This window comes from Dermacentor variabilis, chromosome 2, assembly GCF_050947875.1.
Source record: "Dermacentor variabilis isolate Ectoservices chromosome 2, ASM5094787v1, whole genome shotgun sequence".
Taxonomy (NCBI): domain Eukaryota; kingdom Metazoa; phylum Arthropoda; class Arachnida; order Ixodida; family Ixodidae; genus Dermacentor; species Dermacentor variabilis.
Genome location: NC_134569.1, coordinates 15,270,719 through 15,285,388, shown reverse-complemented (window position 1 = coordinate 15,285,388; position 14,670 = coordinate 15,270,719). Strand labels below are relative to the sequence as shown.

The 14,670-nt window shown below is 50.8% G+C and overlaps 1 protein-coding gene across 2 annotated transcripts in view; it reads left to right on the top strand.

The window, feature by feature from the left end:
- The window catches only part of LOC142571406 (stromelysin-1-like), a 37,099-nt gene extending 22,888 nt beyond the window's left edge, over positions 1-14,211 (top strand). For both annotated transcript variants that reach the window (XM_075679730.1, XM_075679731.1), the window contains exons 5-9: positions 1,055-1,213; positions 2,256-2,390; positions 10,831-10,967; positions 11,481-11,804; positions 12,238-14,211. In XM_075679730.1, coding sequence (XP_075535845.1) covers positions 1,055-1,213; positions 2,256-2,390; positions 10,831-10,967; positions 11,481-11,804; positions 12,238-12,582 — 1,100 coding nt within the window. In that variant the 3' untranslated portion in view covers positions 12,583-14,211. The remainder of the gene's footprint in view (positions 1-1,054; positions 1,214-2,255; positions 2,391-10,830; positions 10,968-11,480; positions 11,805-12,237) is intronic.
- The last annotated feature ends 459 nt before the right edge of the window (positions 14,212-14,670 follow it).

Genomic DNA, 14,670 nt, shown 5'->3' with positions numbered 1-14,670 from the left:
CCAAGATTCTGCAATAATTGTAGTTCTGGATGATAACCATTCCATGTTACTGTCGCGCATAAAGACTACAAGATGTATATAAATTGATGTTAAACTACAACGTGTGGTATAGCGTTGACGAAATTTGTCTTCAACATATGCAGCATGCGATGTGCGCGCGGTAAACGGGACTGCCAGGAAGGTCAGCTGTAACATTGGAAGTTCTCAATGTAATAGTTTATCAGAAGCATCGATGTTTAAGAATCTAAATAGCGCAGGCAAATACCGAGAATACAATGCCGGGACGGACTTTAATGCTAAGCCAGGTCGGGCGACGAATATCTCACATCTTCACAGCGCTAAAAACGGAGCGCAACATGGAATGTGTAGTACGGGTCCTGATCCGACCTATTTCAACAGCGCTCTTCCTATATGTTTATGTATGTATGTATTTCATTTCATTTCATTTATTTTTTCTCTTAAAGGCCCGAAGGCATTACATAAGGGGGGAGCAAAATCAAGGTCAAAGAGAAAGAATAACTTCACAAAAGAGAACAATAACAAAAAAAGAGTATGTAACAGTTAAATGTTCTTGTCACGCGTATACAATGCAAAGTAAAATTCACGGGATTGAAACACGAGAGAGAAAAAAAAAATATATATATATATATATATATATATGAAACACTCAATTAATACACGAGAAAAATACAGTGAAAAAGGCATCACACGGAAAAACAAGTAAAAATAAAAAATAATCAGCAGTTCAGAGTGCCGAATTGAATATGACAGGAACCTTTTGCCCTCATGAAAAATGGTCATTTAGTTTGTATGTATGTATGTATGTATGTATGTATGTATGTATGTATGTATGTATGTATGTATGTATGTATGTATGTATGTATGTATGTATGTATGTATGTATGTATGTATGTTTATGTATTATGTTTGCTTTCGTCTTTAGCGCTATGAATATATGCTTAGCTTACGCGAGGGCGCCGTCGTTCCGCGTTTATATATATATCTGCACAGCAGACGACGGCGATAAGGGCATCACCACGACTTTCGCTCGCAGGCGTGAACCTTTTCCAAGTGGCGGCGCACGAGTTCGGCCACTCCCTGGGCCTGTCCCACTCGGACGTGCGGCGCTCCCTGATGGCGCCCTTCTACCGGGGCTTCGAGCCGGGCTTCCAGCTGGACCGCGACGACATCGACGGCATCCAGTCGCTCTACGGTAAGGGCCGAGCTCGCCAAGTGCCCGGCGGCTGGCACCCCCGGCCAGCGTGGCCGCCCCACGATCCCGACCGGCGCCGCCGCTTCCCGCCTTCCTGGAGCCCGCCGCAGCGCAGACGCCATTGGCCGACCTACTGGCCGCCGCGTAGGAGAGCCCGCTTACTGCTGCGCTACCCGCACCACCCCGCTGAGCCGCTGCTTCTGCATGTCGTCGTGGTCGATGAGCGGACTCGCTAACCTCGCATGACTAACAATAAAGCGACACCCCGCATGGCTTGCCCGTCGTGCCTCACGTCGAGCTGTGTGCGCTTCTGCCTGGCTCTCTACACATACTGACAACACGCAGTGCGTCCGCCGTCCCTGTAACACCCTCGCTTGCCTCCGAGCAACGCCTGCACGCAGAGGGTGCGCAGCGCTGCAGCGTCCAAAGGCCGGCGTGCGCCGTGCTCTTCCCTGTACGCCGACGGCCAGTAAGTCGCTGACGCAGCTCGCAAGCTTCTTCTGTGTTCTGAGACTGTCCCGTTCCTTGCGAGCTTGCAGCATTTTCCCCGCTTACGAGCTGCAGCAGCAGCTTTGAACGCGCTGCTTACGGCGCAATCACGTGGCTTGATGGCCAACAGCGGCGCACCGGTGCTTCGTTTCGTAGAAGGCCGGTGTATGGGCGGCGGCCTTTGGGAGCCGCGCGTCACGTGGACGAAAGTACAATTTCATCGCATATCGACCAAAGTGTGTGCGCGGGGGGGGGGGGGGGGTGGTCTCGAAGCATTTAGCGCCCTATGACATAGAGCAACTCGAGCCTCGAACATTTACTTTGCTCTTTAAAAAGTGACATATATGTACACAGAGCTGAGACGTTTGGCTTGCGTCACTGTGCATGGAAACTATGAACGAGAAGTCAACTGCACTTGACTCTTGGCATGGCTCGGCAAGCGAGCAGACAAGCTCTCGATCACTGCGTATGCGGCGAATGTTGTGGCGCGCGCCTGACGCCTTGCTCGCGCGCACGTGTGCCGCTCTGATCCCCCGACGTTCTCCGCCGCCAGGTGCCGTGCACAGAACGACCAAGACGCCGAGCAAGGGAAGCCGCAAACCTGCGCAGCCTGGCCCCGACCTGTGCCAGGACGCCGCCATCGACGCGGCCACCAGGACCGAGGACGGCAGCTCCTACGTGTTCAAGGGTGAGCTCTCGCGGCCTGTCCGTTCTTTCCCTTCTTACTTTGCGCGAGCATCCAGGCCCGTCTTATGCGGGGAGCGACGTACGAAAAGCGATTTATGATATGTCTATTAGCCATCGCTCGTAATCGTCAGATTGGTCAGTTCGTAACATCTAACGGCCTTGAGCTCGTTGGGTGGCTAGTTTTTGTCCCAGGCTACACGTTAACAATAGATGAGCAGCTTCCGCAGGAGTAGAAAACTTGGGGCATTGCAGATCATCTGATCTTCGAATAATAGACCCCTCGTCCGAGTAACGACGGTTGTAAGGAATCCGGAGACTCGGGAGAATGCCTCCGCTCGGAAAGGTTCGAAGGATGAGGGCGCGACTTCTTTTTCGGCGTGGCTCGGAATGTTCGAGACTAAAGAAATTCCTCAGACGTGGTGGAGGGGCTGGGTGTACACACATACACAGCACCTATATACATGCAGTATATATACATACATATATATATATATATATATATATATATATATATATATATATATTTCTTGTATATTCTTGTATATACATACAAGAAAGGAAACCGAGGGGCTCGATTTTTATTATTGACATTTCATTCACGGGGTCACATTATAATACATATATATATATATATATATATATATATATATATATATATATATATATATATATATATATATATAGAGAGAGAGAGAGAGAGAGAGAGAGAGAGAGAGAGAGAGAGAGAGAGTGAACACTCGATATATCGATATATTGTAGCGAAGTGACGCAGCCGTGAGATATCAGACGCATCAACTCACCAGGGAGACGGAAGATGAATGGGGATGAGCTCTGGCAGGGGCAAGTCCAAATCCGCAGGTACGACGACGAGAGTAGCATTTGAACAACTAGATTTATTCTCTTGGTATTTACCTTAAGTTTAAACTGTACAAAATATCTACAAGCAAAACGATGTCATACCCGTCGTCGTCGGCCTGCCTGACCGGCCTGGTCTCCCCTGGCGAAGTTGCGCCGTGTCTGCTGCGGTCTACTTGCTCTCCCTAAACTACCCCAAAACTATTCCTTAAATAAGTTTCCCCAGCATCCAAGAGACACTTTTCTCCACCAATGGGCTACTTCGTTACTCCGACCAATCAGGCAAGCCGACATCATCCAATAAGCGGCAGAGTTCAAGGGGTCAAGAAATGGTCGCGTCAACACTCCGTACACAAAAGCACTCTGACCATAACTAATTGGCCTTTGACAGCCGAGCGTGAGAAGACGACGCGACATGTGCAGGTGTGACGTCAGGTGCGGCGGGGGCGGCGGCCGCGCGGCAGCACTGTCCGCGGCGCCGTCGAGGTCATTTGTGTACAAAGGTTTGCCCCGCGTCAAGGACCCCACAAAATTCCCCGAAAGACAGCAAAAAGGGCCGCGGTACACTCTCTTCGCGACACCTCCCCCCTACGAAAAAGAGTGTCCCACTCGTTACAAATCATTACTACAAAATAAAACATGGCTCAAGAAGTTAAACGCGCACATTAGGGATTCGTGTAAAAAACTGAAGTATCCGTAAGGAAGATTTAGCATCACGTAAAACAAAACAAACAAGTTTTGACAAAATGGAAACAAAATGCACAAGACAAGAAACAAAGTTCATTCGCGCGCGCTACACAATAAAATTAACAATGAATGTTATTCGCTTGCGTTGTGATACACATCAGTGTCCGTGTCGTAAGCAGTGATAGTTCTCGGATCGGCCTCGTTGTGGAATGTCTTCCAGTCGGAGTAAAGTTCAGTCCCATCGTCCGAGTCTTCTACGACGCGCACTCTTTCACAAGGCTCTGTCTCGTACACACGATCACTACGCGAACCGCACTCGCGCACACCACCATTCAAATCGCACTCGCGCACAGCACCACTTGGATCACACACCTCCTCTCGATGTCCGTCAACAGACTCGTCGTCCGCGTCGTCATTATCCGAGCACTGTCTGACGTGGCACGGTTTTAAGCGCGCAACATTAACAACGTCGCGTTTTTTGCCAGTTCTATCCACTACCTCCCAGTTGTTCTCACTGATTCGCTTAACAAGACGGAAAGGCCCGTGGTATCGGTGAAGGAGTTTTGTTGTCTTTCCCCGAGCTCTGAAGGGAGTCCACAAGTACACCAAGTCCCCCGCATGGTAGATTGCACTTCGTCGTTTAGCGTCGTAACTACGTTTGTTCTTTACTTGCTGACGCCTCTCCCGTTCGGTCACTAGCTCGCGAGCACGCTGCAGCCGGAGGGCCACTTTCCTGGCGTCCAGGGTGCAGTCGAAACCGCGTTCCGCGCCTAGTGCTACATCTATAGGAAGTGTGGGCTCATGTCCGTGAAGAAGAAAGAACGGGGTGAACCCGGTGGTCTCGTGGGTAGACGAATTGTATGCAAAGAGCACGTACGGAAGAAATTCGTCCCAGTCGCGATGGTGCGAAGAAACGTACATGCTGAGCATATCGGCCAACGTGCGGTTGAAGCGCTCGCACAAGCCGTTTGCTTGAGGATGGTACGCTGTAGTAGTGGCATGCTCGCTACCTATAAGTCGGAAAATTTCTTCAGTCAGGTTGGCGACAAAATGCTGCCCTCGATCTGTTATCACTTTTTCTGGTGCCCCATGGCGTAAGACAATTTGCTCGACGAAGGCTTTAGCAGCTTCTGCAGCAGTGGCCGCTGTACACGCGACAGCCTCGACCCATTTCGTGTGGTAGTCAGTAACCACGAGGATGTAGCGGTTTCCTGCTTTGCTTTTAGTGAAAGGGCCAAGAAAATCCATGCCCACTTGTTGGAAAGGGCGACCTGCAGGTGGGATCGGCTGGAGAAAACCGGTCGGCTTTCCGGATGGTAGCTTTCGCGTGACAGTCAGGGCAGGAGAGAACATACTTGGTGACGTGGCAAAACATCGTTGGCCAGAAATAGCGGCTACGAATTTTCTCCCATGTGCGCTTGACACCGAGGTGGCCCGCCGTGATGTCGTCATGGCAGTGCCTCAGAACCTCTGATCTCAAACACTTGGGGACAACGAGTGCTGCGCGATCTTCTTGAAAACCTTTCGCTCTTCTATACAGTACACCGTCGACCAACCGAAAGCTCCGTGCCGTTCTTTTCGTTTTTCTGACAACGGGCGCACTCGGCTGCTCTAGGTGCTGTATGATTTCTTGCATCCAGGAATCCTCTCTCTGCCTTTCGCCGATGTCCACATGATCCAGCACGAGCAACGGTAAGGGATTTTCGTCGCTTGCTGGCGCGGAATCATGCGGCAGTCGGGGAAGCGTGCGGGAGTTGCCTTGCTCAAAGTTAGAGCGCTGCTCCTTCCCCTGGGGTCCGTTTTCCTGGAGCCATTGCCGGCACTGGGGCGCAAAGTGGCCGATGCGGTCGCATAGCTGGCAGCGTGGTCGCTCGTCGTCGTCACGGGTATTTCCCGCTGGCCAAGGCACTGGAGGACGACGTACATCTTGTTCGATACCTTTCAGGCGGTCAAATAATGAGGCTATAGAGTCCGCGATCGTCCTCAAGTCCCTGTCGCGGTCGGTGGCCTCTCGCGGGCAGTGACGCTCTGCCGCAGCGCAGGTGGCGAGACATGTTGGAGGCGGCTGCACTGTTGCTCCAGCGGGTGTCACTCCGGCGGCAGGTGCCGAGGCGAATGGGTAGCATGACTGCCGGCCGGCAGAGAAATGGGTGCCGGTCACTTCTATCAAAAAAGCTGCCCAATCAATTCGGCGTAAAATTTCGAGGAAAGCAGAGCAGCTGTCCGGGTTTGCAATAAGAATTTTTTCCAGCACGTCCGGACGCAATCCGCGCATGAGGTGCCGCATCCGCTCCTCTTCCGTCATAGATGGATTGGCTCTGGCGCACAGCTGCACAACGTCATAATAATAATCTTCGGCAGATTCTGATGGCAGCTGCGTTCGGTTTTGGAGCCGCAAATATGCGATCTCAACTGAGTGGCGACTTGTGAAAGACGTTTTTAAGAGCGTCGTCCACTCTTGCCATGTATTAGGGGCACCCGTTAAAATTTGCGTGGTGTGCCACTTTTTTGCATTGCCCTCTAATGCCAAATATAAAAATTTTACTTTCGTCCCTTCATCCCAGTTGTTGAGGGAAGCTACGTATTCGTAGCAAAGCAGCCACTCGGATGTTGACTCTTCTGGTGTGCCTTTAAATACTGGCGGTCCGATGAAAGGTTCCGCTGGAGGGGTGGACATGGTAGCGAGGACAGTAGGGGGTTTGGTCATAGTCGAGCTGTTAGAGCTAGGTTCTTCGGGTTTGTTGCCACGGCGCATGATATTAGAGCGTGGACTTCGGTACCCAGCACACTCCACCACTTTGTAGCGAAGTGACGCAGGCGTGAGATATCAGACGCATCAACTCACCAGGGAGACGGAAGATGAATGGGGATGAGCTCTGGCAGGGGCAAGTCCAAATCCGCAGGTACGACGACGAGAGTAGCATTTGAACAACTAGATTTATTCTCTTGGTATTTACCTTAAGTTTAAACTGTACAAAATATCTACAAGCAAAACGATGTCATACCCGTCGTCGTCGGCCTGCCTGACCGGCCTGGTCTCCCCTGGCGAAGTTGCGCCGTGTCTGCTGCGGTCTACTTGCTCTCCCTAAACTACCCCAAAACTATTCCTTAAATAAGTTTCCCCAGCATCCAAGAGACACTTTTCTCCACCAATGGGCTACTTCGTTACTCCGACCAATCAGGCAAGCCGACATCATCCAATAAGCGGCAGAGTTCAAGGGGTCAAGAAATGGTCGCGTCAACACTCCGTACACAAAAGCACTCTGACCATAACTAATTGGCCTTTGACAGCCGAGCGTGAGAAGACGACGCGACATGTGCAGGTGTGACGTCAGGTGCGGCGGGGGCGGCGGCCGCGCGGCAGCACTGTCCGCGGCGCCGTCGAGGTCATTTGTGTACAAAGGTTTGCCCCGCGTCAAGGACCCCACAAAATTCCCCGAAAGACAGCAAAAAGGGCCGCGGTACACTCTCTTCGCGACAATATTTCACCGAATGCAAAATATGACTTCAGAAAAGAAACAGACATCGCTTAAAGGACATTGGCTGCCTCGTAAGGAGTGCAGGTTGGCTGCTCTCTAAGCTCTCGTTTGGATGAAGCGCGATAACACCGCCGCGAGTTTTCCAATCCTCGCGCATGCGGAAAATTCCCGCGAGAAGGGCAAACGCAAAAGACGAGCGACATCGAAGGTTGAACGAGGCAGCGGATGCGCGTTCTATACTGTCGGCCGCGGGTGGCTGAGGTTTCCCGCTAGGAAAAACTGAAAAAAATACAAAAGTCTTTGCGGTCGCGTGCGACCTGTGTGGGGTTTTTAAGTATGAAAACAAATAAGTCAACAAAATTGCGAGCCCGAGAGAGAAATACACAGGTCGCGCTACTTTCTTTGCGTTATAAGCAGCCGGGTTCGCTGTGTTGCTGGCCCGTCCGCACTCAGCATCGATTAACCAGTCGATCGACCTTGGCATCTCCCCACCTGGAACGTCGTGGCTTCTCAAGTTTTCCTCGTGCCACGCACTTTCTTTATCATCTTTCTTTTCTCTCTCTCTCTCTCTTCGCTGCTGCCAAGCGAGCCACGACAGAGAAAGAAAAGAAGCTGCCGAGAGCGGCGGAGGAAACGAAAGGAGAAAAACGAAAATAATGCGAAAGAAAGAAAAATGCGAAGAAATGAAAGACAGGAACGGTTTGTTCGCCGATGGCGTAGCGAGCCTTCAAGCGCGTCGACAATGGCGGCGGACGCTGCGTACGGCCCGCACCTCGAGTCGTGAGCAGCTGGACGGAGAAACACGAGCCAAACCCGGCAGCGCAACCATTCGAAACAACGTGAGAGCCATGGGAGATACACGATATCGACTTTGTTTGTTCGGTCGCCGTATGCGCATGGCTTTGTTTACCTTTTGCGTTGCCTATTAGGCAGCAGCATTCTGACCAAATACAATATAGCGCATTGCTATACACCTGATGTGTGTGCACGTGTGCGTGTGCACTCACTTTATCGCGCTATAGTCGCACTGCCTTTCTTTGCAATGCGGAAAAAAATATATATTTACTTGAAAGTAAAAAGTACGATATTGGCTTCGTATCAAAAGCTCGCTGGGCGCGTTGGAAATCTCGGAGGCCATGTGCTGACGTTTGCGGAATATTCACTAACTGCAGCACGTGTCCGCGTCGTCTACTTCAGTGCTATTTAAAGGCTGTTAACAATAAAGTAAGGCGTTTATAATCCCCGCAGCCTTGGCAGGATTGCTTCACCATCGTACACTACTCAACGGTAACCAATTTAGCAAAAGCGAACTGCCGTTGCAGTTCCCGCACCAGCTTCCAGCGACGCCGTCACTTTCCCCGCGTCTCTTCCTCCCTAGTTAATTGCTTATCCCTAAACGACGAAATACGTTACATTCTACATGAATCAATGTCTCTAAATGACAGCATTTTAAAGGTATATCTGCTCTAATATGGCCGAAATAAGAAAATGTACTTTGAAAGCACTGACGTCACGCTCACGTATACTGGCGCGGCGGTTCGGGCGCGGAATTCAAGATATGCCAAGTTGTGCCTTCATTTTCACCGTCAATACTAATCAACATTTTTATCCGATCCGCCGTGGTTGCTCAGTGGCTATGGTGTTAGGCTGCTGAGCACAAGGTAGCGGGATCGAATCCCGGCCACGGCGGCCGCATTTCGTTGGGGGCGAAAAACACCCGCGTACTTAGATTTAGGTGCACGTTAAAAAACCCCAGGTGGTCGAAATTTCCGGAGTCCTCCACTACGGCGTGCCTCATAATCAGAAAGTGGTTTTGGCACGTAAAATCCCATAATATATTGTAACAATCTTATCTGTAGGATGGATATTCGAAATATATATATATATATATATATATATATATATATATATATATATATATATATATATATATATATATATATATATATATATATATATATATATATATAATCATGAGAAGCCAACAAACACTGACACCAAGGACAACAAAGGGGAAAGTACTTGTGCTTAATAAATGGAATGTAGAAACGATAAGTTAAGTCAAGTTGTTTTCTCATCCACTTTAATTTCCTTAACTTATCGTTTCTACATTCCATTTATTAAGCACAAGTACTTTACCCTATGTTGTCCTTGGTGTCAGTGTTTGTTGGCTTCTCATGATATGACTAATAAAAATCGGGCCCCTCGGTTAACCCCCTTTCTTCTCGTTTATATATATATATATATTCTTTTTTTTCAGCTTGCTTTATACTTCACTCGCGCAAACTGATTTTGGCGTTGCTACTTAGTGTCTAATTATTGAATTCGACGATCGAGCCCGGTTTCAGTTGCGAAGGCCAAGCTATGCGGCAGTCTCAGGAGAGCCACGGGAAACGCGCGGGCAACACGCATCCGCTCGCTGCAGGAAGAAACGCGTGGACGAATGGGGCAACAAAACGGGCTGCGTTGCGTAACGCGCAAAGAAAGAAAGAAAGAAAGAAAGAAAGAAAGAAAGAAAGAAAGAAAGAAAGAAAGAAAGAAAGAAAGGACTCGACCGCCCGAGCACGCACGACAACGAAGACGTCTCCGTCGTGTCGGCCACACGCGCGGAGGCTGTCGTGGTCCTAATTATAGCCGGTGTTTATAAATTCGGGGCAAGGAAAAACAGTGCGTACGAGTGCGGACAAAACGTGACGCGCTGACAGGGAGGCTTTTCCTCCTCTTGCCACACCGATGACGACGCTGATCGTCGTCGAGCTTTCAGGAGGTGTTGCGTGTGTAAACTATAGACGCTGAGCGATTTGGCGCCCGTCGCTTTAGCGAGTTTCGGAAGGCTCAAAGTTGGCGCACGCTATCGGCCCAGCTGGCAAAGGAACCCGACGGAGCACAAAATAATCCGAGTATAGCTATTTTGTGGAAGGCGGAGCTGCTTGGGTTGTGCACAGTTTCAGGACCTTGGCATATCGCTTGGGTCCTGCGCACGTTCACGCTAAGCCTCCCGCGTTCGTTGATTCTAAAGCTATTTACTATGGTATACATCCGAAGCCTGATTGAGCATTAAAACAAATGTCCAGGTTCGCGCGTCATCGCTTTTATGCCTCGTCCACGGGAAACTAGTACTCAATATCGCGCCCATTATTTGAATATTACGCTAGGGCGGCGAAATACCGCCACGACTGATATTTACAGTCGCAGTGTGTCCCAAACAGAAAAGAAAAGAGTGACTGAAATTTCTAGAACAGCTTGTACCTCAGGGTGGTGTCACAACTTCACGCAGTAGGTGTAATTTCAGTTTAATACTCGTACCATGTGCAGCAATGCAACACAGTGATGTCACTGATTAAAATCTCTATATTCTCGCTTCGTGTAAAGATGAGAGGGTCGAGTGTTTTAACTCAAACTCCGTTGTATGCTGTCCAGGTGACTATTACTGGAAGATTGAGACTGACGGCGTAGCCGACGGTTACCCGAGGAGGATATCGGACGACTGGGGTGGCCTTCCAGGTCACATCGATGCAGCGCTGACGTGGTCCGACGGAAAGACCTTCTTCTTCAAGGTAAATGTAGCTGTGGGCTCTCTTTTTGAATTCTAAACGGGAGAAAAGTGGTCGGGGGGGGGAGGCGTTGCGCGACGATAAGCTACAAATATCGGCTGTTGAGCAAGGCACCCTAGCAAATGTGTTGCCCGCCACAAGGATTTGGCATCCATGTTTCTGATCTTGGTAGCTGTCCCATGACACACGGCATACGACGCGTTTCTTCTTTCACTGCCAACAAGCGCCTCATTCGGAGTGCAGCGCTTTAAATAAAGATTCTACACCAAAGTGCGTATTTGCTCTGTGTGCATGCATACAAAATCTACCGGACTACATCTGTTGACCTGTCCGACCTCGCACTGGACTGCCTAACCAAACGCATTTGCTCTCCTAACGGCGGCTTCATCAGTATTTTATAGTTCCGTATACGGTTAGATGGGGTGCCCCCACGGCAGCTGACGCTAACGATGCCACTATTGGTGCATCACTCGCCGTGAGGCACGCAATCTCTGATTCTCGTCCGGCTCTTTGCAGGGGGGAAACTACTGGCGCTTCCGAAACAAGCAGGTGAGCAAGGGCTACCCGCAGAAGATCAGCGTCGGCTTTCAGGGCATCCCGGACAACCTGGATGCAGCGCTCGTCTGGAGCGGCAACGGAAAGACGTATTTCTTCAAGGGGAACCAGTACTGGCGGTACGACAGCCGCAACGAAGTGCCCGTCAGCGACCGCTACCCGCAGCCCGTCAGCAATTGGAACGGTTTGCCCGGCCACTTGGACGCAGCTTTCCAATGGCAGAACGGCTACTCCTACTTCTTCAAGGGACCGAACTACTACCGGTTCAACGACAAGGACTTCGGGGTGAGTGCTCATACAGAAGGCGTTTACGAATAATATGGACTTAATTTAGATCGCCGATCTCATCAAACAGTGCGTCTGTTCGAATATATGGCAATAAAACTGGCTCACACACTATCTACACAGAACAGCCGTATAGGCAGCCCACTTACACGAGCTTGTAAAGTTTTCTATTACACTTAAACTCCAGATTAAAGCGGCAACGGATGTATAAAACCTAAACACAGAGAAAGAAAACGTGAGTAAGCGGAAGTTAAAAGCCATCTAGAATTAACGAAAGCGAGTACGAGCGCGCACAGCCGCTTCTGCCAGAGACGCGCTAAAACCAGTTTTGCTTTGGCTGCTGCAAACCTTCAACGCGTTTCTCGCCTGAAGGTTCGCGGAAGCCACGTGTGCGATCCTAATAACCTACACCGGACGCTCCTGTCCGTGGCAGGTGGACAAGGGCGACCCGCCGTACCCGCGGGCCACTTCCGTCTGGTGGTTCGACTGCAAGGCCATGTCCAGCGCCATGGCCCAGCAGCAGGCGTCCTCCCGGCGGCACCCGGAAAGCGCCACGGCGCACGTGCTCGACCGCACCGAGGCACCGATGGCGGCCAGGGTCCCGGTGCGCCCGCTGGGACTGCAGAGGGACGCCGCGCCAGAGGCGCCCGAACTCGGACCCGTTGGGCACGCCGAACCTCCGCCGCCAACCACAGTCGCCGCCGGTGCCAGCACCCTGGCCTCCGGCACCGCAGCGCTCGCGCTCCTGGCTGTTCCTTTCCTCAGGCCGCTCGTGTGAAGACCACGTCCGAGCTTCTACGGAGCGCAGTGTGGGTTCTGGAGATGGCTTGCGCCACAGTCGCCTTGCCTGCTAACCACATCACAGGCAAAGCGAAGAAGCAGCGTTCCTGAGAGGGCATTTCTGTGCGAGCCGCACACGACAGTTGGTAGGACTGCTGCGGGAAGACGTGCCCAATTGTTGTGTACACGTTCACCCTAGTTCTTAAAGCGCGTGCTTCTCGAGAGTTTGTAGATGACTATGACAACGCTCGGATGGCCGCTTGGGAAAAGCCTGGTACTTGCGCAGAAGGAGCCTATGGGAGCAGTACCTTGCTCCGGTGTTGACGATGTGCAAGCGGCCGATGGAGTTAGGCACCGGGGAGCCTGCAAGGCGTGCTTCGTTTTGCAATCTTTCTTGTTTGTAAAAGATCAAGCGCCATCCTATTGTCATGGTGTGCTTCGACCGGCGGGCTTGTTATTTAAGCATAATTTCACCAGATCGCAAAGTTCGCGAGTTCTGCAGAGACGAAGCTTGCGGACAACTTCGGCCAAGTATCTGCTTTGTTGAAGAGTGCCACATCTCTCAATTCGCGTCTTCAAGCGCCTCATCAAGATTTCGTGGTCCAACCCCTTGTTTTGGATGACACAGACACCCTCATCTTTTTCACACGTGGACAGTTTTGTAGTGACAACTCATGTGTGTGGTGGAGCCTCCTGACCGTGTCGGGAGGAGGTTGTGAATTTGCGGCTCCTTCCATGAAGAAACCGGACAGCCGAAAGTCACCTTTTCTTTTTTATTTTTTTCCTTGCATTTCGCTAGTGTTTCTCTTATTTCTTGCTGCTAGGTGAGTGGCGAATTGGTTGAGGACTGAAAGAACTGTTTGTGTTCGTTAAGTGCGGTTCCCGAAAAGTGCTCCTCTCCTTTGTGGAATTGCGATACGTTCCAACCATTCTTGAAAATGCATCGAGTATACAACAGCCTTCCCTCACTCTTACTCGTTTGGAGTATAGCTCTGGCAGAAGTCAAGAGGACCGCTCAGCGCACAGTCAATCTCAGTGTAACCGAAATGTGATAAGGCCCTCCTTTTGGTCATCTTTTTTCACAGTGCAAGTGTAGCTGTCGTGGATCCGATTAACTTCGAACTTCAACCTTATCTTTGGCAGCATTTTCGGGAGCGCGAGGTACGGATATGCGAAGGATAGGCGGTTTCCTTTGTGTATAGGAGCCGTGGCAACGCGGGAGCCGGAGTGAATTGTGACAAGCGCGTGGCGTGATAGTGCCAGGCAGCGAGCACCAGTACGTGTAGTGGTGCCGCCGCCATTCACCAAAGACTGACCAAGAGGGGCGCAGGCCGCCCCCCCTGGCGCCCCCCCCCTCCCATATCAACCCCAACTCCCCAACCGTCCGGCTGGCCCGGGCTCTGCCCAGAAGGCGGCCGGACCCCAGGGCGGTCCCTAACTACCGCACCCTTCACTCATCCTGCGCTGTGCGTTTTGTTCCTGCGAGGACACCACTAAGGACCCGCGGCAGCGCGCTACGTCGTTTCAATTTCTCGCAGCCAAAACGCTCGGATCTCCCGTGGCGTTCGCCTCCCGACGACGCCCGTGGGAGTTGGTTGTTTATTCATTAAAGTCGTTTGCCATTGTGTCTTGTGTTTGTGTTGTCTGACGTCCAAGCCATCCCGCTGTATCGGTGGGTCTGAGCCGTAATCCCACGCCTTTGCACTGCTAATACATCCCTCCATCTCCAGTCTTCATTTTCATTCCTTCTCTCTGCGGGTAGCAAACCGGAAACGAGTCTGGTTGACTTTCCTACTTTTCCTTTCCATCTTCCCTCCCCCACCTCCTCGTTGACATAAAAGCAAGAAGTGCAGTTGAGTAAGTCCTGTGTGTGAAAATATCCGGTGTCTGGTACAATAACAGAATGGGTGCCAGTGGAAAGGAAGCCCAGTCGACGACGACAGAGAATTATAACGACCTTAGGAATTTTGTAGGGTCAGCATGTAGTTAGCTGACGTAAGAAAAAGTAGATGGAGATCGTTGGGAGATATCTTCGCAGAACGTCAGTAAACATTAAACATTATGATGATCGCAGGTATTAGGTGGC